Below are 25,695 nucleotides of genomic sequence, written 5' to 3'. Positions count from 1 at the left end.
CCGCAAGATCCTGCAAATCCCTTGGTAGGACATACGCACCAACGTTAGCGTCCTCGACCAGGTCAACATCCCCAGCATTAAAGCACTGACCACACTTGATCAGCTCCACTGGGCAGGCCACGTTGTCTGCATGCCAGACACGAGACTCCCAAAGCAAGTGCTCTACTCGGAACTCCTTCACGGCAAATGAGCCAAGGGTGGACAAAGGAAACGTTACAAGGACACCCTCAAAACCTCCCTGATAAAATGCGGCATCCCCACCGACACCTGGGAGTCCCTGGCCAAAGACCGCCCTGAGTGGAGGAAGTGCATCCGGGAAGGCGCTGAGCGCCTCGAGTCTCGTTGCCAAGTGCATGCAGAAAACAAGCGCAGGCAGCAGAAGGAACGCGCGGCAAACCTGTCCCACCCTCCCTTACCCTCAATGACTGTCTGTCCCACCTGTGGCAGGGACTGTGGCTCTTGTATTGGACTGTTCGGCTACCTAAGGACTCATTCTAAGAGTGGAAGCAAGTCTTCCTCGATTCTGAGGGGCTGCCTATGATGATGATGATGATAGACCGGCTGCAGACTTTGTCAATCCAGTTATAAAATGGGTACTCTTGTATTACATGAGGTCGACACTAGTGCCACTGTGCTCCTAAAATGCAGGTCTCTCGCAGCTGGCTGCAAACCAATGATAAAACTTCTGAGGCTCACTAACACTGGAGGCTGGGAAAAAACAATTTTAACAGGTCTTCCGGGTCACCATTCCATGCAGGTTTACATTTGGCTTGCAGCTGGTTGCAAGAGACCCATGCTTCAAGAACTGATGACACTAGTCCTGGAATTTGCTTCAAAAGACCAATCAAAAAGCTCATTTTCTTTTTTATCTCCTAGACCTATTACTTCTCTATAGAAGTAACATTATTCACTTAGAAGGGTCGGTCATGGATTCCACCTACCTTTTGTATTTGTGTGCTCCATGCTTAGCTAACAAGATGGTCCACAGATGCTGCCTAACCTGCTGAGTGCTTTCAGCATTTTCATTTTGCTTGAGACTGTCTGTATATACATTTTTTATTTGCCTCTGCAAAGGAGATCTCTCCCTTGTTTATCATGTGCTGAAACCTGTCAAAAAATATCACTTCAGATTTGTTGAGCTCACAAAGTTAATATCTTATCCACTAAAGCATTGATCTGTGCAAAAAAGAGCTGCAGGTTTTATCCCATTGAATTCTTCCTTTTTGAGTACTTCCTTTTTTCAGTCCTTAAACCATAATATCTCAGCTCCACTGCTCTGAATCTTCAGCGGCAGAACAGAGCTACAGACTCCAGCACAGTTCTAGAGCCAGCGATGCTGCTCATTGATCAGCCATAAATAGGTATCTGCTTTCCTTAAATGCTATTTTTAAATCTACCAATCGAGCCAAGAGCAAGTGGAGTATTCCGGTCAAGCAGGGTTAGCGGGTTAGACCCAGGCAAGTGAGGAGAGAAGGGCAAGGAGGCAGACGGCGGAGGAGAGGAGTAGAACAGAGAAGAGGAGAGGGAAAGTGAAGAGTAGAGGCTTATAAGGTTGCCAAAAAGAACAGTAAGCCTGAGGACTGGGAGGATTTTAGAATTCAGCAAAGGAGGACCAAGAAAGGGAAAATAGAATATGAGAGTAAACTAGCGAGAGACATAAAATCAGATGGTACAATCTTCTATAGGTATGTAAAAAGGAAAAGATTAACATAAGTAAATGTAGGTCCCTTACAGGCTGAGACAGGAGACATTATAATGTGGAATAAGGAAATGGCAGAGAAATTAAACAAATACTTTGTGTCTGGCTTCACGGAAGAAGATGCAAAAAACCTCTCGGGAATAGTGGAGATCCAAGGGTCTAGAGAGAATGAGGAACTGAAAGAAATTAGTATGAGTAAAAATATAGTACTGGAGAAATTAATGTGACTGAAAGCCAATAAATCCTCTGGACCTGATGGCCTACATCCTAGGGTTTTGAAAGAGATGGCTGTAGAAATAGTGGATGCATTGGTTGTCATTTTCCAAAATTCCATAGATTCTAGAATAGTTCCCACGGATTGGAAGGTAGCTAATGTAACCCCACTATTTAAGAAAGGAGGGAGATACAAAATGGGGAACTACAGACCAGCTAGCCTGACATCAGTAATAGGGAAAATGCTAGAATCTATTATTAAGGACGTGGTAACAGGGCACTTAGAAAATAATAATAGGATTGGGCAGAGTCAATATGGATTTATGAAAGGGAAATCATGTTTGACAAATCTGTTAGAGTTTTTTGAGGTTGTAACAAGCAGAATTGATAAGGGGGAACCAGTGGATGTGGTGTATTTGGAATTTCAAAAGGCATTCGATAAGGTGCCACACAAGAGGTTATGAAACAAAATTAGGGCTCATGGGATTGGGGGTAATATACTAGCATGGATTGAGGATTGGTTAATGAACAGAAAACAGAGAGTAGAAATAAATGGGTCATTTTTGGGTTGGCAGACTGTAAATAGTGGGGTACCGCAAAGATCAGTGCTTGGGCCTCAGCTATTCACAATCTATATCAATGAATTAGATGAGGGGACCAAATGTAATATATCCAGGTTGGTGATGGTACAAAGCTAGGTGGGAATGTAAGTTGTGAGGAGGATGCAAAGAGGTTTCAAAAGGATATAGACAGGCTAAGTGAGTGGGCAAGAACATGGCAAATGTGGAGAAATGTGAAGTTATCCAATTCGGTAGGAAAAATAAAAAGTAGAGTATTTTTTTAAATGGTGAGAGATTGGGAAATGTTGGTGTTCAGAGGGACCTGGGTGTCCTTGTGCATGAATCACTGAAAGTTCACATGCAGATACAGCAAACAATTAAGAAAGCAAATGGTATTTTGGCCTTTATTACAAGAGGATTTGAGTACAAGAGTAAAGGGGGCCGAAATTAAGGTAGCCTTACCGCCCACTGCTGCCTGCTGCCGCCGACTGCCACCGAGTTTTGCTGCCGGTCTCCCCTCTTTACCATTTTCCAGTTGGGCTGGAGCAGGCAGGGAGGGGTATACCGCCGGGAACCGCCCGTTGACGTCCACTGGCAGCCAAGTAGCGTAAGTGGCCTCCTGCCCGTCGAGCTACCAGATTGGTGCGGGCAGGAGTTGGCGGGAGTCGGCGCCAGCAGGGGGAAGGACCACTGCGTGGAGGCTGTTCTAACCCCGATGGTAAGTACGAGGAAGGGAAAAAAAAGGTTAGTGAACATATTTTAAAACATTTTTTTACAGTGACTTACCTGGATGGGGTCCCCTGACGGTGTTGCGGTGTTTTATTTTGCTATGATTTTTATTTGCAGGTCTTCAATCCTCCCTAGGCCCGACTCAATCCTCAGTGGCATTTGAGCAGCAAGCGCAATTGCCACTGAGATTGAGACCTCCCGCCCGCTGCTGCCAGATTGACGGCGTAATTTGGCGTTGTTTGGCCACCGGGCTGTACTGCCACCACTTTTAGAGGAATCTTCCAGGCAAAGTACTGCCCGGTCCCTCGGCATCCATTGGTGGTCCTTTGGGTCACACTTAGGTGGGCCTTGGCTTCGACCGAGTTCGGGCACTCAGGGTCTCAAAGAGACCTGTTAATGCCCGTTTGTGGGGCCATTCCTAAAAATCGAACAGCCGCCACTTTATGGTCAACAGGCCTACCCGACCTAAATTCAGGTCGGGGATTTTTCGGCCTGGACCCCATCCCACCTGAGTGGTTGCATCGCCAATGAAAACAATGAAAAAGCAAGAAAAATACTAACCCATCGATTTTCACCCGAATCCCTCGATTCCCCCGCCGCGCGGTGCCCCATGGCAGGTTTTTCTGCCGGTGCACCATCTCCGCACTGAGTGCGGTCCGGCATCATGGCTGCCCTTAATGGGGAGGGCCCACTGCCGCGGCCACAATGGAAAAAAATTTGCTGGCTGACTTGCCGATTGGCTGGCAAAATATTGCCCCCGGGTTTGACTGAACAGCCAACGGGCAGCCTGGCACCCCCTCTTGGTGACGCACCCGCGCTGTAATGTCACCACGACTCCACCGCTGATTGACAGCAGTGGAGGCCCCGACTGACCCATTTTCAGCCAGTCAGCCTGGCTTTGAATCTAAGGCCCACCCCATTATGATCCATTTCTTGTAGGACTTTGAAAAAATGTCAAATCCTGAAAATGGATCTATTTATCGTACCAGGAGTTCCAGCGGTAAGTACCACTCCAAAGCTCATAGGTGTGGCAGCTTTCTGGTGCACCAGGATTTCGGCCCCAAGATGTCTTACTGCAATTATGTAGGGCCCTGGTGAGAGCGCGCCTGCCGAGTATCGTGTACAATTTTGATCTCCTCACCTAAGGAAGGATATACTTGCCATAGAGGGAGTGCAACGAAGGTTCACCAGACTGATTCCTGGGATGGGGGTGATTGTCCTATGAGGAGAGATTGAATAGACTAGCCTATATTCTATAGAGTTTAGAAGAATGAGAGATGATCTCATTGAAGCATACAAAATTCTTACAGGGCTTGACAGGGTAGATGCAGGGAGGATGTTTCCCCTGGCTGGGGAGTCTAGAACCAGGGGTCACAGTCTCAGAATAAGGGGTCGGCCATTTAGGACTGAGATGAGGAGAAATGTTGTCACTCAGAGGGTGGTAAATCTCTGGAATTCTCTACCCCAGAGGGCTGTGGCGGGTCAGTCGTTGATTATATTCAAGGCAGAGATCAATAGATTTTTGAATATTAAGGGAATCAAGGGATATGGGGATAGTACAGGAAAGTGGAATTGAGGTAGAAGATCAGCCATGATCTTATTGAATGGCGGAGTAGGCTCGAGTGGCCGAGTGACCTACTTCTGCTCTTATTTCTTATGTTCTTATTTTTAGTAGGAGAGTGAGGAAAGAGAGAAATGGAAAAGAAGTGAGAAGAGGGATGGGGGGAGGGAGCTGGAAGAGGAGGGAGACAGGGAAATGAGGAAGGGATGGGAAAAAAAGAAAGAAAGACTTGCATTTATATGGCACTTTTCATGACCACCAGACATCCCAAAGTGTTTTACAGCTTTACAGGAAACAGGAGGAGAGGGTGGGAACGGGAGGATCAAAGATATGGAAACTACCTCAGTGGTAGGAGGGCAAGGCAGCAAACTCTCTCAGCAGGAGGAGTTCGAGTGAGTAATCCTTCTCTTTGACAAAGAAGGGGTAAGCTCCTCTTCCCTCCTGAGATTTATCTCAGTGGGCACAGGGCTGTTCGTCCTGCCCACATACTGCTGCTTTTCCACCAGACCATAATCCTGGCATCCAGAGCTCCCACCTGAAATAGTGCTCAATTTCCTGCCTCCTATGGGGAGCTTGTTTCACACTGATCACTCATCTCAAACATACTAAGGAGGGGCGACCTGTTAACTTGGATGGGTCTCCTGCTAACTACTCCAGGTGGCTGTCGCTCTCGCACCACTCAACTCCCACCTGTTGACCGCTTGGAGACCAAAATTGCCATCTACTAATCCAGAAACACGTCTAAAAAGAGACTGCAAGGTCTGAGATATTGTGATCATGGGAAAATGAGGGGAAAGTGTCTGTGTAGTTCTAGGACAGGCTGTGCTGTTATGGAAAGAGAAGATGGCCTCAGACCTGGATGGGGGCCATGTTGGATGTGCAAATGTTAGGATAATACAAGGACAGAACTAACTGTGCTAAAAAAAAAATAATTGTTTTAAATACCGGAAAAAATGTTAAAAATTGTTTATTATTAAAAGTGTTTGGCAGCCTTTGGGACTGAACAAAGCGTGACTTTGAGGTGCTGTGAGGTTAATTACATTTTGCACAGTGTTCTTCAGTCAACCATATTTTCTATAATTAAGAGCAGCCCTAGATCTATCATCCTTGACTGGAGTTAATCAATATCTCTCAAAACCACATCCGTGTTGTAAAATAATCTCACAGCAGTTTTGAAAAGAATTTCTTTTTAACATTTAAGAGTGGGCTTTATTGAAATACTTCTTATAGGAGCATGAAGCTTTTGAAACTGATAAAACTGAATTATATTAATCTTTAATAACCCAGTGGTTTCCATACAATGTTTAATTAACACTTATAAGTTTCCAAAATTTTAGACCATCATTAAGCTTGCAAATGTTCTTTAGAATTTTGTTTAGTCCAAATCCTTTTACTGATAAAACAAGACCTGAAGCTAGTCACATCTTTTAAATTAAAAAAAAACTGTGAGCTTGAGTGAAATATTTCCCTTTTTGTTTTATATCAGGCACTAAACTTTTTTTTTGTTACATTTTGTGTTGTGAGGATCCAGAGAGGTTCGACTGGAACAGCTGCAAGTTTCATATCCATAAATGTAAAGAATCGACAGGACGGGTGGTGATGTATCGGCAGCTAGGCCTCAGCGACTCCTTCACCTTAGAAGCCTCATTCTCAGGAGCAGTAAAAGAACAGTAAGATAGTTACTGTTGGCCCAAATTTGGCCGAGCCCATTTTTCGGCGCACTTACCGGAGTTGTGGCACTTATTTATGTGCTGAGATGCGCCGGAAAAAAATCCTGCAATTTTGGCCGCTGCCTGGCCTCTTCACTGCAGCCGCGCAGCATGGCCAGTGGACTTGAGGGGCGGAGCCAGCGTTCTGCGCCAAAAACTGTGCCGGGACATCTGCATGTGCGCAGTGGATAGTGCTGATGTCCGCGCATGCGCAGTAGCGCTGGGAGTTGGCAATGGGCCCCGATGCTTGCCAAGTAGGTCGCTCCCTCCCTCCCTTCCCTCCCAGCCTCTCCGTTGATTTTCAGCCTCCTCTCTATGGGCCCCGATGCTTGCCAGGCCGCTCCCTCCGCCCCCCACCCCCCCTCACCCCCCAGCCTCTCCATTGAATTTCAGCCGGCCAGTTCCATCGCTTCTGCCCCTAGCCCAGGCCGAGTGGCCTCCCGCACCGGTCCGCTCCCTTCCCGGGCCAAGTGCAAAAAGCTGCATTGAATTTTGAAGATGAAGGTAGGAAGTTAATTTTTTATTTCTTCTTATTTTAACTGTGCGAAGGAAGGGTGGCTGTTCCCTAAAGTTTAGTTGGTTCAGGTCCACCTCCTCTCCGCTTCCCATCCCTATCCCAGGCCGAATGGCCTCCAATGTACCTACCTGCGCCGATTTCTTTAACTCTCCGCAGGGGTTTTCTGAAGTGGCCACATACGCTGGCGTAAGTAGAAATGAAGTAACTATTAGCTGGTTAAAGTTGCCTAAATGGGCAGAACTGGTGTAGGTGGCTGGTAACCCCTTTTGAGAAAAAAAAACCTAACCTAAAAAAAACTTAACTAAGTGAGTTACGCTGGTGCAAATTGATTGGGGAAACTGGGATTTTTAAGTTACACCAGAAAAAGCAAGTTACTCCAAAAATAACGGAGCAACTCCTGGCCAAAATTGAGGCCACAATGTATCTCTAATAGCTCACACCTTTCTAAACATATGTATTTATTTATATATTTAAAAGCACAGAAGGGTAAATTCAGTGATCCCGTAGTCACAGGAAGTCCAGGTCAGCAAACTGGGCTACAATGTTGCAACCCTGTGTATTCAAATGAGTGTGTGGGATGAATATAACCTAGAGTGGCAAAACGAAGTGAAGCATCATAGCACATTTTGACCGAAAGTGGTCGTCCACAGAATATTAGGACATGGGTTCAATACAGTACCCAGTCTCAACAATGCAACTGGAGGCTAAACTCTCTCCCCCAGGGATGGAAGGGGGATTACATGAATTAACTTAATGGACTGGCAACTGTCCATCCGTCAGGTCAAGGGGATGGTTGGCAGGAGACAGGGACTAGGGCTTCTTGCCTGAACTCTGCTGAGGATTTGCAAGTGCCACAGAGGTGCAAAATTAATAAGCTATTTTTTAAAGGTTTTAGTCTCTTTTTAGTCGGCATTTCTTCCATCAATCCTTCCTGGAGATGGGTGCCTTTTGGACCCAACTATTGCACATTTAAGCTGTCACATGGAACCTGTAAGCATCTGGTGAAAGGGTTAACTGCAGAGAGTTATACTGTTTTTAAAGCCTTTAGAGTCATGAAGTGGCAGACTTGAGATTATACTTCCTCACCTATGCATCTATTGCGGGGGTGTTCAAGCTGCAGGCTCCTTTGATTCACTCCCCGAGAAGCCCCTGTTGGTTTCTTTCTTCTTTGTGCATAATGTCAAATTTGACTTCAGTTCTTTAAACCGCCGAGGCCCAGGGGACTGGTTATTGTTTGTTAGATTTTGAAGAGTCAGAAAGCGGCCATTTTGCACCAAGGACGAATCAGCCTTGACCAATCCTTCAGAAAGACCTGATTCTTTCAATGTTTTAGGGAAGGGAGAGGATGGAGGAAAGGAAAGATAAAAGGGAAGGGGAGGTGTAGATGGAGAGGATAAGAGATGAAGAATTAGAAGGAAATGGGAGGATCGGGCCCTTTGATTTTTGTGTGGATATGATTAGGATCTCATGTTTGGGGATCCCATGTTTTGCGCATATGGGGAAATCATGCTTCTTTGTATGGGGTTTTTACGTTTTGCTAGTATAGGGATCTCAATTCTAGGGGTCTTTCATTTTATTCATAAGGATATCTCACTTTCTATAGGGGTTGATGTTTTACCTGTACGGGGCAACCCCCTCTTTGTGTATATGGGCGAATCACTTTTTTGTTTATGGGGGCTTCTATTTGTGTATCATTATATGGAGTCCACTCGTTGATTTTGCATGAGTAGCCAGGCTTCCAGCCTTAAAAGGTTAGATTTCCGTGATCTAGTGGAAGAGTAAAATGGAAGCATGGTTGCTCTGCGGAGAAAAGGTTGGAAATCCTGACACAATCTGCCGCCACTCTTGTATAGCTTTAGCAACAAGTTTAGAAATGTACTGGTCTCGGAACAGGTTCTTGGGAAAACTTAAAGCTGCAATTTCCATTTCTGATACTTGTCTCTCTATTTTTCAGACTTGCTGTTCGTCATTTCAATATAAAAGATTATATGTCAATAGGAAAAACCTTCTGTCAGGGAATTATGGACTATATTAGTCTGGATGAAAATCCCTTGTAAGTTCTGTAATTTATAAAAATGCTTTGATTTTCGCATAAGAACATAAGAATTAGGAGCAGGAGTAGGTCATTCGGCCTCTCGAGCCTGCTCCGCCATTCAATGAGATCATGGCTGATCTTCTACCTCAACTCCACTTTCCTGCTCTATCCCCATACCACTTGATTCCCTTAATATCCAAAAATCTATCGATCTCTGTCTTGAATATACTCAAAGACTGAGCCTCCATAGCCTCTGGTGTAGAGAATTCCAAAGATTCACCACCCTCTGAGTAAAGAAATTTCTCCTCATCTCAGTCCTAAATGGCCAACCCCTTATTCTGAGACTGTGACTCCCCAGCCAGGGGAAACATCCTCCCTGCATCCACCCTGTCAAGTCCTGTAAGAATTTTGTATGTTTCAATTAGATCACCTTTCATCTAAACTCTAGAGAATATATGCCTAGTCTATATCACAAAAGTGCAGAGATTAAAGGGCAGATTTTCTTGCCCCATCCCCCTGCCCAATGCTGGATAGGAGCAGCACATCTGAGGTGCACTGCTTCTCTCCAGACCCAGGAACACCAGGATTTCCTGTCCTGGAGTATTTAGATAGCTCCCCCTCCCTAGGGCAGGCCTACCCCAAGCAGGGCCTAGCACCCTAGTGGCAAGAAAGAAAGCAAGACACAGTTGCAGATCTCTCAAGCCTGCAACTGCATATATGCTTCAGATTATCGGGTCAGCAGCCACAAGGTCTCAATTAGACCAACATCCTGGAGGGAGTGGGTGCAAGGAGAGGTAGAAATTTACAAAAGTTCACTGGTCTTAAAGTCTTCGATCTATCCCTGTGGAAAATCTGGAGTCCGTGGGCAAGTCACAGCACCATGTTCTTTGAGAGCCCCTGCGCTGGGGTGTTCAGCAAGCAGTTATACAGGGGAATGAGGAATGAGGGCAGGAATGCCCCTTACCATGTCATGAACATAGCTTCATTGAACCTCCAGCTACACCTACAGCAGGTGCAAGCCAAGCTCAGCCCCACCTTCAACCAGTGCAAGCAGATAAGGGAATAAAGTGTTATGGGGAGTGGGCAGGGAAGTGGAGCGGAGTCCACGATCAGATCAGCCATGATCTTATTGAATGGCGGAGCAGGCTCAAGGGGTCAAATGACCTATTCCTGCTCTTATTTCTTATGTTCTTATGTTAGAGCTCCAACAATCACGGGGCGATATAAAAGGAGCAATTCCCAGGCAGGGATCAAGAAAATTAGTCATCAAACACTTTTTAACTTGATTGAAGATTTTTGTTGGCTGAAATTTTCCCTTGCTTGGGTAACACACAAGGGAGTAAATCAGATTTTATGCGATAGTGTAAAATGCTCAATTTATGCCACCTCAGGCCTCCTGGTTCAGGCGTATGCTGACGACAGACGACTGATTATGCTCTTGAAAACACACTTACTTCTCGGAATTGAAACCTTAGTGTTTATCTCCAAACCACATATATTCATTTGGGTTCAGACTTGTGGCTAAATTATACCATATTTTGCTCTTGGCCACTTGGGATAGAGTTATGGGTAACTTCTCTTCACCACTTGGGTGGTAATCTGGCAGAGCAGTTGCCCACCCATTATAGAACTTGTCTGATTTTCATTTCTTGATGCTATTTTAGTCCCTGTGTTATTCCTTTTATTTTAATAATTCTACCCTATAATTTCAGAGCCTCATTTTTAAGAAACTGTCTTCATTATACTATCAGCTGTCATTTTATTAAAAAGAATGTAAAGATTTGGAAAAGAACCTATCTATATTGAGCCACATTTCTTCCTGTAACAATTAGAAAACACTGCTGTCACATCAACATATTTGAATTCATGATCTAATTTAAATATTATGATGCTATTGCTAATTAATATGGTGCACCAATTAATAATTTTACATTTGCATTGCACATAAACATTTACTGATAGACTTGTGATTTTAAGACAAGGCCTTAATTCTCTGTAATGACAGTTTTACTAATGTGTTGATAATCAAGATTTAATCCCCTACTAATTTATTTTTGCAGGAAACTTAATGAAGTAATTTTGAATTTGACATATTCAATAACAGCAAATCAAAGAAAGAACAGCAATCCCACGGTCTGTTCAGACTTTGCAGGGGAAGATAAAAGACTGAAATATGGAGAAACTATTGCAGATGATGGTAAATTACAAAACAATAATGTATTAAGACAAAAAATCGCTCTAGTTGCCATGACCTGTCTGCTTATTTTTAGATGTAATTTCTGCTCGGTTAGGCAGGAATGTAGGTTCCAGGAGATCACATGGTGGTTTGAAGACTAGGATATGGTTGCACAGTCCCGATAGAAGAGATTGTAAAATATTTTTTCACCTCATCTCAATTTGCTCCGGCAAAAGCAAAATACTGCAGATGCTGGAAATCTGAAATAAAAACAGAAAATGCTGGAAATACTCAGGCAGCATCTGTGGAGAGAGAAACAGGGGCCGTAATTTTCCTGAGGTGTCAGCAGGCGGGATCGGTAGTGGATTGGGTGGGAAAGTGTATTTTTTTGACAGCGGATCAGGAACCCGCAGCAACGCACCTTTGTCAATGTTGGCGCTGAGCAAACTCGACAGGTAACGGCAGATGACCAATTGAACTCATTATAATATACTTACCAGACCCTTAATAAACTTTTTTTTTACCTTACTTTTTAAGTTTAACTTCATGACAGCGGGAACTATGCTGTTCGATGACCGCATCTTTCAACCTGAGGCTAGAGTTCAGTGGTCCTTGCTCCAGCTGATTACTTGACAGCTTCAAATGTACAGTAAAAGCTCCCACTTGACAGAGATCACTTTCCTCAGCCACAAGCTGTTCCTCACTGCATTTCCACAACAGATTCAGCATGCTGCAAGTCTTTCCACAAGTCTCCATCCAGTGTCATCTCATTACCTCTCTCACCATTGACAGATCATTTCTGTCACCTGTACTTGACCTGCCATTTGATCCATCAGCATGGGTGCCATTTATACTGTCTCACCTTTGTCCTCAGAATTGGACCACAATGAGCCCCAACACCAGCAGCACCAGGCACACCAGCATCACCAACAACAACACCAACCTTCTCCGCAATCACCTGATGCTGTGCAGGACACAAGGCATCAGCACCCAAACACATTGCTGCCCAGGAGGCCAGGGATTACCTCACCGTGGCCAGATTTACTTCACTTGACGCTGTACACCCTGGCTGCCACATGAAGCACCAGGTTGGCACCACTCCACACCAACACCACAAAGCATCCCTACAATGACCAAGCCATTCCTTTCACACCCAGCACCATTTCAGGAGGTACCGTTATGTCTCCCCATTCAATGCAACTCAGTAAGCCACTTCCAAAGGTGCACCGGAAAGTGTTGAAAATAAAAATGTCAATATTTGACAGCACATTAATAGAAACTTTATATAAACATAGGATAAAACACCCAAGTGGCTACCCTTGTGTGTTGTTAGTTGGTATGATTGCACTAGGGTGAGAGTGAATGTGAGGGGTGGCTAGTGAGATGGGGAAGTGATAATGCAGATAGAGAGGGATGGGTGGAGGTGCAATGTAAGTTGGTGTCAGTAAGGATGTACAGGAGTATGGTAGGGAAGGCAGAGTGATGGGGATGTGATGAAAGGCACAGCAGGATGAAGTTGAGTATGGCTTTGTACTGATGTTTCATGATCTATTGAGATCAGTGAAATGTTTGTGCCACTGCACCCAGGTTCTCCTGACCACATTCCTGCTTGTGCCCACGAGGCTGTGCAGTGTGCAACCAGGCTGTTTTGGTCTCCTGGAGGAGGCTCTTCTTCCCATTGGAAGGGAAGAGGACATCCCTGCACGTTGTGGCTCCCTCCATAAGCATAAGGAGGGAGTCAATGAAGAACCTGTATGCAACCCTCTGCCCCTGTGCAATTATTGTCAGTGTTTGCAGCACTCCAATGCTGTAGAATGTTGAGAGCATAAATATCAAAAGAAAGTTGGCCATGGAACCTTTAAGGAAACTGAACCCACTTCCTCTAATTGGCCCAGGAATTGCCCTGGGCAAGCCCACCCATTGAGGAACGTCCAGACCTGTGGAAAGGGACTTCCTGTTGAAATCACTTTGCTCATAAATATTCACAGTGTAGGAAATGCCAGTATCTAAATATGGCTCAAAATGAGTTAAATATATCAAGTACCATGCAGTTTTCATCTCTCTCTCAGCTTTTGTTGTTCATCTTAAGATTTTGAAATGAACAAATGGAAGCAATTTAAGCTATCATTTACGAGTCATAGAATAAGTCCAAAGCTTTCAGAAACTGCCAACAACAATGACATTCATTTAAAGGGACACTGCCAGTATGAAAAATGTTCATTTCTTTATTAGCACAGATTATAATTGTGCAAAGTGCATCATCGCACCCTAGAGGGCGATGTCTTGCTGATAAAAACGAAACCTAGGTTTTCTGGCCCTTTCCCTCCTCAATAACAAATAATTTTCCTGGACACATCTTCATGAAACTGTTGGTGAAAATCTCAATCATGGTGCTGCGAAGTTTCTTGACCAACGTTTCATAGCTTGTGTTGCCACTGAGTGTTCTGAATCCACCGTCTCACAGCTTCCATCAGTTACATTGCCTGAATGCAGCTTGATTGCAGCAGCCACTTAAACTTAATCACTGTGGAATGATCATCCCTTGCGGGCACCTTGTCCACCACGAGCCCTATCAATGCAAATTAATTTTAGACAGTGGGTTGGAGCCACGACCCGACACCGGCCATCCAGGACCCGCCAAGGTAAGGACAATTCTGGCCAGGGTTAACGTTTCCGGTCGATGACCTTTCTGCTGAGTATTTCCAGCATTTTCTGTTCTTATTTCAATTTGTTCCTGCCTACCATATCTTTAACTTATTATACCTCAGTCTCTATATAAGTGGCCACTTTCTTTATTCCAACCTTTCATATATTAGCAGAGTATTTTTATGCAGATTGGTGCAGCAACTTTTCTGTCCTCGGGCTGGCACTTTGTTCATTTCGAAAATGTTTCTCCATGTTCCGGGTAAACATACCTTTCATTTTAAAAAGAGTCAACATTCCGATTCGTTTCACTTTATTTTTAGGACTTGTTCCCCATGAATATTTTCTGTTTTTTTTAAACCTCGTGATGGACAATGTAACTGATGGAAGCTAGAACACTCAGTGGCAACACAAGCTATGAAATGTTGGTCAAGAAAGTTTGTAGCACCATGACTGAGATTTTCACCAACAGTTCCATGAAGATGTGTCCAGGAAAATCACTTGTTATTGAGGAGGGAAAGAGCCAGAAAAGCCATGTTTCATTTTTATCAGAAAGACATCGCCCTCTAGGGTGCGATGATGCACTTTGCACAATTATAATCTGTGCTAATAAAGAAATGAACATTTTTCATACTGGCAGTGTCCCTTTAAATGAATGTCATTGTTGTTGGCAGTTTCTGAAAGCTTTGGACTTATTCTATGACTCGTAAATGATAGCTTAAATTGCTCCCATTTGTTTAGTTCAAAATCTTAAGATGAACAGCAAAAGCTAAAAGAGAGGGAGAGAGAGAGAGAGAGAAAGAGAGAGATGAAAACTGCATGGTACATGATAGATTTAACTCATTTTGAGCCATATTTAGATACTGGCATTTCCTGCACTGTGAATATTTATGAGCAAAGTGATTTCAACAGGAAGTTCCTTTCCACAGGTCTGGACATTCCTCAATGGGTGGGCTGCTGTTATTTTTCAGCAGGGGTCTGGCATTCATTTCAAAAGGCACGCTGCTCAAAATCTTGAGACTGTTCTTTATTTAAACAGGCAAATATCTGAATTAGAATTTTCTGAGCCCAGAGCTGTTTTCAGTCCTTGCTACTCTTTCATCTTTTTGTGTCTCCCTTTCCTTCCATTTGTAAATGTTACTATAATTAATGCACCATTGTGTTTTTTAATCATTCATAGTCTCTTGTTTTCTTCCTTCCCCCTTTTAAATCCCTCTCTTTTATTATCACCCAGGCTGCACAACATTTCACAGCTAAGAGGGTGAGTAAATGACTCGCTCTTGGGCCTCTGCTAGTGACACCCTAAAAGGAGATATTTAAGACAGGATCTGGGGCAGCTGACCTTTGGAGTTTCTGTCCTTTCATCATCATAGGCAGTCCCTCAAAATCGAGGAAGACTTCTCTGGTGACTGAATAGTCCAATACGGGAATTACAGTCTCTGTCACAGGTGGGACAGACAGTCGTTGAAAGAAAGGCTGGGTGGGGAGTCTCATTTGCTACACGCTCCTTCCGCTGCCTGCGCTTGTTTTCTGCATGCTCTCAGCGACGAGACTAGAGGTGCTCAGTGCCCTCCTGGATGCACTTCCTCCACTTAGGGCAGTCTTTGGCCAGGGACTCCCAGGTGTCGGTGGGGATGTTGCACTTTATCAAGGAGGCTTTGAGGGTGTCCTTAAAATGCTTCCTCTGCCCACCTGGGGCTCGCTTGTTGTGTAGGAGTTCCAAGTAGAGCGCTTGCTTTGGGACTCGTGTGTCGGGCATGCGAACAATGTGACCCGCCCAAAGGAGCTGGTTGAGTGTGGTCAGTGCTTCGATGCTGGGGATGTTGGCCTGATTGAGGACGCTAATGTTGGTGCTTCTGTCCTCCCAGGGGATTTGCAGAATCTTGTGGCGACATCGTTGGTGGTATTTCTCCAGCAATTTGAGGTGTCTACTGTATAGGGTCCACGTCTCTGAGCCATACAGGAGGGCGGGTATCACTACAGCCCTGTAGACCATAAGCTTGGTGCCAGATTTGAGGGCCCCACCCCACTGCTGGCCAAGAATGGGGAGACACTCATCAAGGGCAGTCAGGACCCGCTGGAAGGAGCACTTTGAAGATCTCCTTAATCAACACTCTGCCTTTGACACAAGTGTCCTCGACTCCATCACGCAGCATGCTACCCGCCACCAACTGTCCTTTACAGAGAAGTTTGCTGTCGTCTGTTCAGCATACCATACCTGAGATTTGGAAACATTGTTTGGGAGATGTTGCTGATAGAAATGCAGGCAAACTACAAGTGCACCTTCGCAGTGTGCCATGCATGACAAAGCCTTCCCAACTCGCCATACCTGTCCTTTCTTGTTTGCTGCCTCTGTCATTACATTGTGTGTAGGCCTCTTATAACAAGATGCTTTGCCTGATCTTCACTACTATACTCATGTCTTCTCTTATTTTTGCCTCACAAGAGGGTGGCACATTGTACACATGAATCTCAGGCGGTGGTCCTCCCAACATGATGGACTTCTAACCCCATATGAGGAAGAAGCACTGATGCTTCTGGGGAGGCATGATACTGATGCTGTTGGCGAAGAAGAAGTGGAAGGGTCAGTGGCAGCTGTTGGTCTGTTTTGAGCATCTGTAACTTCCCTGTTTCATGGATTAAGAGCACAGACACATGTGCAAGCAATCTGTGTCTGCTCCTTCACATGCTACACACTGCATATCACATTAGCTACCTAATCGTCTCTTTATTTTATTTTCCTCTGGATGAAATACAGCAAGATACTGAAGATACTGCTGAGGAGGAGGAAGTAAGTGGGCAAGAAACTCAAACTTCTATGAAACCCACCACATCCTCACCCTTGCATCATTGACCCTTTCTCTTCCATTCATCAGACCAAGAGATCCACCAGGGAAGGCAGTAACTACTGGCCTCAGACCTTGTGGGGCCTTATGGAGTGAATGATTCCAATATATTTTGAAAACTAGGAGGGATCAATTTCTCAAATGATCCGGAATGCCTTTTTACAGGGTTTGTAGGATTTAACTGCACCCATTAGGTTACTCCTCCCACTGATCAGTGGGCAGTCAGCACAAGCGCCATTGCAGGAGTTCACCCTCAAGATGCATCTCTCACCCTGGATGGCAGCATATTTGAGCACTGGTCCCACTCGGCTCTTCTGCCAAGTTGGGGCCAAAGAAACCCCTGGTCTGGGAGTTTACTTTCCTGGTGATGTCCCCTCCTGTGCTGTTGACCTTGTGTCTCAGGAGCCAGCTGGATACTTCTCTATCTGGATGGAAGATAACTGGGATGATGGAGTTTCTTAGAACAAAAGCATTGTGGCAGCTACTAGTAAATTTTGCTTTGATATGAATTATTCTATGCTGCTGGTTACATACCACCTGGACATATAATGAATGAAATATTTTGGATTTACTGAAATTAACTAAGGGATGAGCTGCTGCTGGTTATTTCCCCTTGCACCCTCGCAAAGCCAGAAAAATTTAAAAAAATGTCAAATCTTCTAGTTATTATGGGGACACGCAAAAATTGATGCATAGTTACCTGACATGTGCAGAAATTGTCAGAAAATTGACTAATATTGGTAAAATCCTCAGTTGCAGCCTGAAATGAGCCTGCAGCAGAATAGTTCAGTGTGGTGGTTACCTTTACTGATCACAGTAATGCTTCCCTAGTGGTGAAGATGATTTGGATGTCTGGCTATAGCAGGACACAAACCTCATCCAAAGCATCTTCGGTGAAGCATGGCATCCTTCAGCAAACTTCTTGGGTGAGTGACAGGATCTGTACACTTTTATTGCAGGATAGCAGTGAATGGGATCCCATCCGCCTCCTTTGCAGGCTTATGAAGTGTATTTCCCTGCTCTAGCTCTGTCTACATTAACAATGAATAACAGGAATCCCCACTGCTATCAATAGAATGTAACATTTTACGGGGGAGAAATTAGGGTTGTTCCGTTCACGGCACCATGAGAGTTTAGTGGCAGCGTTAACCAGTGACACCCCGGTTTTGCCCCGGAACAAAAATTGGCCTGCGCCTCCTGAAGCTGCTGAAGATTACCGCGACAGCTTCAGGGGGTGTGAACGGGGAGGTGGTGGGCGGGTCGATAAAAAATATGCCAACTTACTTGTCACGGCCCATTGCAGCTTTGAACATGAGATCTTTGCCGTGACCTGGCAGCCCGGCATCCCGCTTGAGTGCCGGATTGGTGGCACAGTTCCCTGGTGGTCCAGGTAGGGTCCTGCAGAGTTGGCAACTTGGGCCCTCTCCTTTAATGAAGGGGAGAGCCCCTCCTACACGACAGCGCTACACGGCCCAGTGCGTATCACTGCACCCGCTCCCGAACCGTCCGCCCCGTTAGCGCCTCAGTGAGGAAGTGGAGCGCATTTTTTGTCCTCTCAGGTAAACCAATTTCGAGAGCGGGGCAAGACTTACGCCCCTGGTGCAAAAAGTCCCGCCTCACAGATGTTACCGCCCCAAACAGGGCGCAACGGGATTTCTCGGCCTATAACTATGGCCCAGACAGTAGAAAGAGGCAGGTGGAAATCATCTCCTCTGCGTCAGTAATGGCTGAGAAATCAACAAATGTTTAGGGACATTTGTGAGATTGGATGGGAATTTCCTCGGAGCTGCTTCTGGTTCACCACCGTAACATCACCAAAAGTGCCAAAAATAGCGATTCTGCTACACTTCCAGTGAATTTACGGCAACAGAGCAGGAGCACGTCTGAGAAAATTCCTGCCCATTATTTTCGCCATTGTTCTGTCCATTTCATAACTCTGCCCATTATACAGTGTGCAGATACAACAACAACAATTTTATTTATAAAGCGTCTTTAACGTCCCACGCCGCTTCTAAGGAGTGTTATAGGACAAAAACTTGACACCGAGCCACATAAGAAGAAATTACAGCAGATGAAAGAGGTAAGTTTTAAGGAGCGTCTTAAAGGAGGAAAGAGAGGTAGAGAGGAGGAGAGGTTTAGGGAGTGAGTTCCAGAGCTTAGGGCCTAAGCAGCTGAAGGCACGGCCACTGATGGTTGAGCGATTAGAATCAAGGATGCTCAAGAGGGCAGAATTTGAGGAATGCAGATATCTCAGGAGGTTGTGAGGCTGAAGGATATCACAGAGATAGGGAGGAGGCAAGGCCATGGAGGGATTTGTAAGGTCCCGCTGAATGGGACATCTTTTTTCAAATATTTCATGAAGCAAGTTACCCTGTTAAAATAATCTCAAAATAAATGGATCACCTTCAAATGGCCCTGCTACAAAATCACTGGAACAAAATGGCAGTAAGAAATTAACTAATCTTTGTTTTTATCCAGTATGTAGCAGAAAAGAAAATGGGGAAACAGAATTTTCTAATTCAGATTCAGAATCCAATTTGATTCAATTGGATGGTGTAAAAAGAAGCTTCAAAACAAACAGCGATAATGAAGAGGTGAGACATGTTAACAAAAATGCTTTGTAACTCTAAACAGTTGCATTTCAGTGTTGCTAGTAACACTCCAGATGCAGACCCTATTTCCTGCTAAATGTCCTACAGTTTTTAATGTCCTATTAATTGATCTGCTAAATTTACCACGTTATAATACTGTCAGCTGAATAAATTAATTATTTAATGAATATTTATGAAATTGTTTATAAATAAAACAGTATTATCGAAAGATCAATTCTGAATAAAAATTCTGCATTCCTATTTGGGTACTGTTGAGGGGAATGACTCATCAGGGGAGGGCAGCAGCAGCCAAGTTCATGGCACCGTGGCTGGCTCTGCTACACAGGAGGGCAAGAAAAAGAGTGGGAGAGCGATAGTGATAGGGGATTCAATTGTGAGGGGAATAGATAGGCGTTTCTGCGGCCGCAACCGAGACTCCAGGATGGTATGTTGCCTCCCTGGTGCAAGGGTCAAGGATGTCTCGGAGCGGGTGCAGGACATTCTGAAATGGGAGGGAGAACAGCCAGTTGTCGTGGTGCACATTGGTACCAACGACATAGGCAAAAAAAGGGATGAGGTCCTACGAAACGAATTTAAGGAGCTAGGAGCTAAATTAAAAAGTAGGACCTCAAAAGTAGTAATCTCGGGATTGCTACCAGTGCCACGTGATAGTCAGAGTAGGAATCGCAGGATAGCGCAGATGAATACGTGGCTTGAGCAGTGGTGCAACAGGGAGGGATTCAAATTCCTGGGGCATTGGGACCGGTTCTGGGGGAGGTGGGACCAGTACAAACCGGACGGTCTGCACCTGGGCAGGACTGGAACCAATGTCCTCGGGGGAGTGTTTGCTAGTGCTGTTGGGGAGGATTTAAACTAATATGGCAGGGGGATGGGAACCAATGCAGGGAGACAGAGGGAAACAAAAAGGAGGCAAAAGCAAAAGACAGAAAGGAGATGAGGAAAAGTGTAGGGCAGAGAAACCCAAGGCAAAGAACAAAAAGGGCCACTGTACAGCAAAATTCTAAAAGGACAAAGGGTGTTAATAAAACAAGCCTGAAGGCTTTGTGTCTTAATGCAAGGAGTATCCGCAATAAGGTGGATGAATTAATTGTGCAAATAGATGTTAACAAATATGATGTGATTGGGATTACGGAGACGTGGCTCCAGGATGATCAGGGCTGGGAACTCAACATTCAGGGGTATTCAACATTCAGGAAGGATAGAATAAAAGGAAAAGGAGGTGGGGTAGCATTGCTGGTTAAAGAGGAGATTAATGCAATAGTTAGGAAAGACATTAGCTTGGATGATGTGGAATCTATATGGGTAGAGCTGCAGAACACCAAAGGGCAAAAAACGTTAGTAGGAGTTGTGTACAGACCTCCAAACAGTAATAGGGATGTTGGGGAGGGCATCAAACAGGAAATTAGGGGTGCATGCAATAAAGGTGTAGCAGTTATAATGGGTGACTTTAATATGCACATAGATTGGGCTAGCCAAACTGGAAGCAATACGGTGGAGGAGGATTTCCTGGAGTGCATAAGGGATGGTTTTCTAGACCAATATGTTGAGGAACCAACTAGGGGGGAGGCCATCTTAGACTGGGTGTTGTGTAATGAGAGAGGATTAATTAGCAATCTCATTGTGCGAGGCCCCTTGGGGAAGAGTGACCATAATATGGTGGAATTCTGCATTAGGATGGAGAATGAAACAGTAAATTCAGAGACCATGGTCCAGAACTTAAAGAAGGGTAACTTTGAAGGTATGAGGCGAGAATTGGCTAGGATAGATTGGCGAATGATACTTAGGGGGTTGACTGTGGATGGGCAATGGCAGACATTTAGAGACCGCATGGATGAAGTACAACAATTGTACATTCCTGTCTGGCGTAAAAATAAAAAGGGGAAGGTGGCTCAACCGTGGCTATCTAGGGAAATCAGGGATAGTATTAAAGCCAAGGAAGTGGCATACAAATTGGCCAGAAATAGCAGCGAACCTGGGGACTGGGAGAAATTTAGAACTCAGCAGAGGAGGACAAAGGGTTTGATTAGGACAGGGAAAATGGAGTACGAGAAGAAGCTTGCAGGGAACATTAAGGCGGATTGCAAAAGTTTCTATAGGTATGTAAAGAGAAAAAGGTTGGTGAAGACAAACGTAGGTCCCCTGCAGTCAGAATCAGGGGAAGTCATAACGGGGAACAAAGAAATGGCGGATCAATTGAACAAGTACTTTGGTTCGGTATTCACTAAGGAGGATACAAACAACCTTCCGGATATAAAAGGGGTCAGAGGGTCTAGTAAGGAAGAGGAACTGAGGGAAATCTTTATTAGTCGGGAAATTGTGTTGGGGAAATTGATGGGATTGAAGGCAGATAAATCCCCAGGGCCTGATGGCCTGCATCCTAGAGTACTTAAGGAGGTGGCCTTGGAAATAGCGGATGCATTGACAGTCATTTTCCAACATTCCATTGACTCTGGATCAGTTCCTATGGAGTGGAGGGTAGCCAATGTAACCCCACTTTTTAAAAAAGGAGGGAGAGAGAAAACAGGGAATTATAGACCGGTCAGCCTGACCTCAGTAGTGGGTAAAATGATGGAATCAATTATTAAGGATGTCATAGCAGTGCATCTGGAAAATGGTGACATGATAGGTCCAAGTCAGCATGGATTTGTGAAAGGGAAATCATGCTTGACAAATCTTCTGGAATTTTTTGAGGATGTTTCCAGTAAAGTGGACAAAGGAGAACCAGTTGATGTGGTATATTTGGACTTTCAGAAGGCTTTCGACAAGGTCCCACACAAGAGATTAATGTGCAAAGTTAAAGCACATGGGATTGGGGGTAGTGTGCTGACGTGGATTGAGAACTGGTTGTCAGACAGGAAGCAAAGAGTAGGAGTAAACGGGTACTTTTCAGAATGGCAGGCAGTGACTAGTGGAGTGCCGCAAGGTTCTGTGCTGGGGCCCCAGCTGTTTACATTGTACATTAATGATTTAGACGAGGGGATTAAATGCAGTATCTCCAAATTTGCGGATGATACTAAGTTGGGTGGCAGTGTGAGCTGCGAGGAGGATGCTATTAGGCTGCAGAGTGACTTGGATAGGTTAGGTGAGTGGGCAAATGCATGGCAGATGAAGTATAATGTGGATAAATGTGAGGTTATCCACTTTGGTGGTAAAAACAGAGAGACAGACTATTATTATCTGAATGGTGACAGATTAGGAAAAGGGAAGGTGCAACGAGACCTGGGTGTCATGGTACATCAGTCATTGAAGGTTGGCATGCAGGTACAGCAGGCGGTTAAGAAAGCAAATGGCATGTTGGCCTTCATAGCGAGGGGATTTGAATACAGGGGCAGGGAGGTGTTGCTACAGTTGTACAGGGCCTTGGTGAGGCCACACCTGGAGTATTGTGTACAGTTTTGGTCTCCTAAATTGAGGAAGGACATTCTTGCTATTGAGGGAGTGCAGCGAAGGTTCACCAGACTGATTCCCGGGATGGCGGGACTGACCTATCAAGAAAGATTGGATCAATTGGGCTTGTATTCACTGGAGTTCAGAAGAATGAGAGGGGACCTCATAGAAACGTTTAAAATTCTGACGGGTTTAGACAGGTTAGATGCAGAAAGAATGTTCCCAATGTTGGGGAAGTCCAGAACCAGGGGTCACAGTCTGAGGATAAGGGGTAAGCCATTTAGGACCGAGATGAGGAGAAACTTCTTCACCCAGAGAGTGGTGAACCTGTGGAATTCTCTACCACAGAAAGTAGTTGAGGCCAATTCACTAAATATATTCAAAAGGGAGTTAGATGAAGTCCTTACTACTCGGGGGATCAAGGGTTATGGCGAGAAAGCAGGAAGGGGGTACTGAAGTTTCATGTTCAGCCATGAACTCATTGAATGGCGGTGCAGGCTAGAAGGGCTGAATGGCCTGCTCCTGCACCTATTTTCTATGTTTCTATGTTTCTATGTTTCTATATGTTCAATGGTCTTAAGCAAACAGTGGCAGCATCTGTGCAGAAGAACTATACTGAGAAAATATGGACATGCATCTACCAGATCTCTTCAAATTTCATTAGTTCCAGCCAAATGCATTTTCTTATGAAAGTATGGATGGAGATTTTGATTAAATAACTAGATCGCATATTCCAACTAGCTTACATTACAGCGGTCCGCTGGTACAGTGCACATCCCATCTGCGATTGCTACAGAATTGTTTATGAAATGATATTACTGCTGTGCACATTGCCCCCAGAGTATAATCTCAGCAGAAAGGTCTTGGAATTAAATTTAGAATAGGTACATGTAGATTTTTGTTGTAAAATAAGGGTCATATCAGGGCATCTACAGTGTTTGGATGCTAACTTCTCCTCACTGTGGCACATTGTAATTATATAGTTTGATCTATTGAAAGGGATAAAATGAGGGAAACACCCAAACAAAATCGAAGGAACTCATGGTTAGAATAAATAGTTTTGTTGACATTTTCTCTCATTTTCCCCCCAAAAATCGTCTCTAAGTAGTGGGCTCCTTCATACCCTCGCCACATAGAATAATAATGTCAAAGAATTATACAATTTTGCAACATACAAGGAAATCATTCAGCCCATTGTGCCTATGCTGGCTCCCTGAAAGAGGAATCCACTTAGTCCCATTCCTCTGTCCTCTCCCCATACCATTTTAATTTATTTTGCTATCAGTGGCAGTCTGCGCTAAGCTGACAAGAGCCACACTTGGATGGATTAAGACTCACCATTAATGATTCATTCCAAATTGATTTTGAAATACATTTTGATTTTAATTGAAGTAATTTTGATTTATTTGAAAATTTCTAAATGTTGGCTCAGTTTGGATAATAAGGGACAAATGTACTACACATGCTTAGTTTTTTGTGCATTGTTTTCTTTTGTATAAAATAAGGCCCCAAGTGACTCAGGTTGAACCATTTTAGTTTTATTTGTTTGTTCAATTTCACCAGTTTCTATTGTGGCCCAAGGACTTTCAATCCCCGATGTCTGTTTCTTAATAGTCTGTAGAACATTTTCCCTCTTTTTACCCAAAATGCTGTTAGCAACTATAAGGTACCTGAATGGAATCTGGTTCAGGATTTATAAACTCATTCAGATAACAAACTTCCAGATCTTCCTATGAATCAGATATTCATGCCTATGATCATAGTGATATGTCACTCTGAGGAAACAAAAGAGTGGGAGAGCAATAGTGATTGGGGATTCAATGGTGAGGGGAATAGATAGGCGTTTCTGTGGCCGCAACCGAGACTCCAGGATGGTACGTTGCCTCCCTGGTGCAAGGGTCAAGGATGTCTCGGAGCGGGTGCAGGACATTCTAAAAAGGGAGGGAGAACAGCCAGTTGTCGTGGTGCACATTGGTACCAACGACATAGGTAAAAAGAGGGATGAGGTCCTACGAAACGAATTTAAGGAGCTAGGAGCTAAATTAAAAAGTAGGACCTCAAAAGTAGTAATCTCGGGATTGCTACCAGTGCCACGTGATAGTCAGAGTAGGAATCGCAGGATAGCGCAGATGAATACGTGGCTTGAGCAGTGGTGCAACAGGGAGGGATTCAAATTCCTGGGGCATTGGAACCGGTTCTGGGGGAGGTGGGACCAGTACAAACAGGACGGTCTGCACCTGGGCAGGACCGGAACCAATGTCCTAGGGGGAGTGTTTGCTAGTGCTGTTGGGGAGGATTTAAACTGATATGGCAGGGGGATGGGAACCAATGCAGGGAGACAGAGGGAAACAAAAAGGAGGCAAAAGCAAAAGACAGAAAGGAGATGAGGAAAAGTGGAGGGCAGAGAAACCCAAGGCAAAGAACAAAAAGGGACACTGTACAGCAAAATTCTAAAAGGACAAAGGGTGTTAAAAGAACAAGCCTGAAGGCTTTGTGTCTTAATGCAAGGAGTATCCGCAATAAAGTGGATGAATTAACTGTGCAAATAGATGTTAACAAATATGATGTGATTGGGATTACGGAGACGTGGCTCCAGGATGATCAGGGCTGGGAACTCAACATCCAGGGGTATTCAACATTCAGGAAAGATAGAATAAAAGGAAAAGGAGGTGGGGTAGCATTGCTGGTTAAGGAGCAAATTAAGGCAATAGTTCGGAAGGACATTAGCTTGGATGATGTGGAATCTATATGGGTAGAGCTGCAGAATACCAAAGGACAAAAAACATTAGTGGGAGTTGTGTACAGACCTCCAAACAGTAGCAGTGATGTTGGGGAGGGCATCAAACATGAAATTAGGGGTGCGTGCAATAAAGGTGCAGCAGTTATAATGGGTGACTTTAATATGCACATAGATTGGGTTAACCAAACTGGAAGCAATACGGTAGAGGAGGATTTCCTGGAGTGCATAAGGGATGGTTTTTTAGACCAATATGTCGAGGAACCAACTA

At 44.5% G+C, this 25,695-nt stretch overlaps 1 protein-coding gene across 4 annotated transcripts in view; it reads left to right on the top strand.

Moving 5' to 3' along the window:
* Window positions 1-25,695, top strand: part of LOC139267291 (cytosolic carboxypeptidase 2-like) — a 438,496-nt gene that overhangs the window by 368,229 nt on the left and 44,572 nt on the right. For all 4 annotated transcript variants that reach the window (XM_070885365.1, XM_070885363.1, XM_070885364.1 and 1 more), the window contains 4 exons: window positions 6,287-6,432; window positions 8,943-9,041; window positions 11,084-11,220; window positions 19,167-19,282. In XM_070885365.1, the coding sequence (XP_070741466.1) occupies window positions 6,287-6,432; window positions 8,943-9,041; window positions 11,084-11,220; window positions 19,167-19,282 (498 nt within the window). The remainder of the gene's footprint in view (window positions 1-6,286; window positions 6,433-8,942; window positions 9,042-11,083; window positions 11,221-19,166; window positions 19,283-25,695) is intronic.

This window comes from Pristiophorus japonicus, chromosome 7 (assembly GCF_044704955.1).
Source record: "Pristiophorus japonicus isolate sPriJap1 chromosome 7, sPriJap1.hap1, whole genome shotgun sequence".
Taxonomy (NCBI): Eukaryota; Metazoa; Chordata; class Chondrichthyes; family Pristiophoridae; genus Pristiophorus; species Pristiophorus japonicus.
This window is presented reverse-complemented; position numbering and strand designations above follow the sequence as displayed.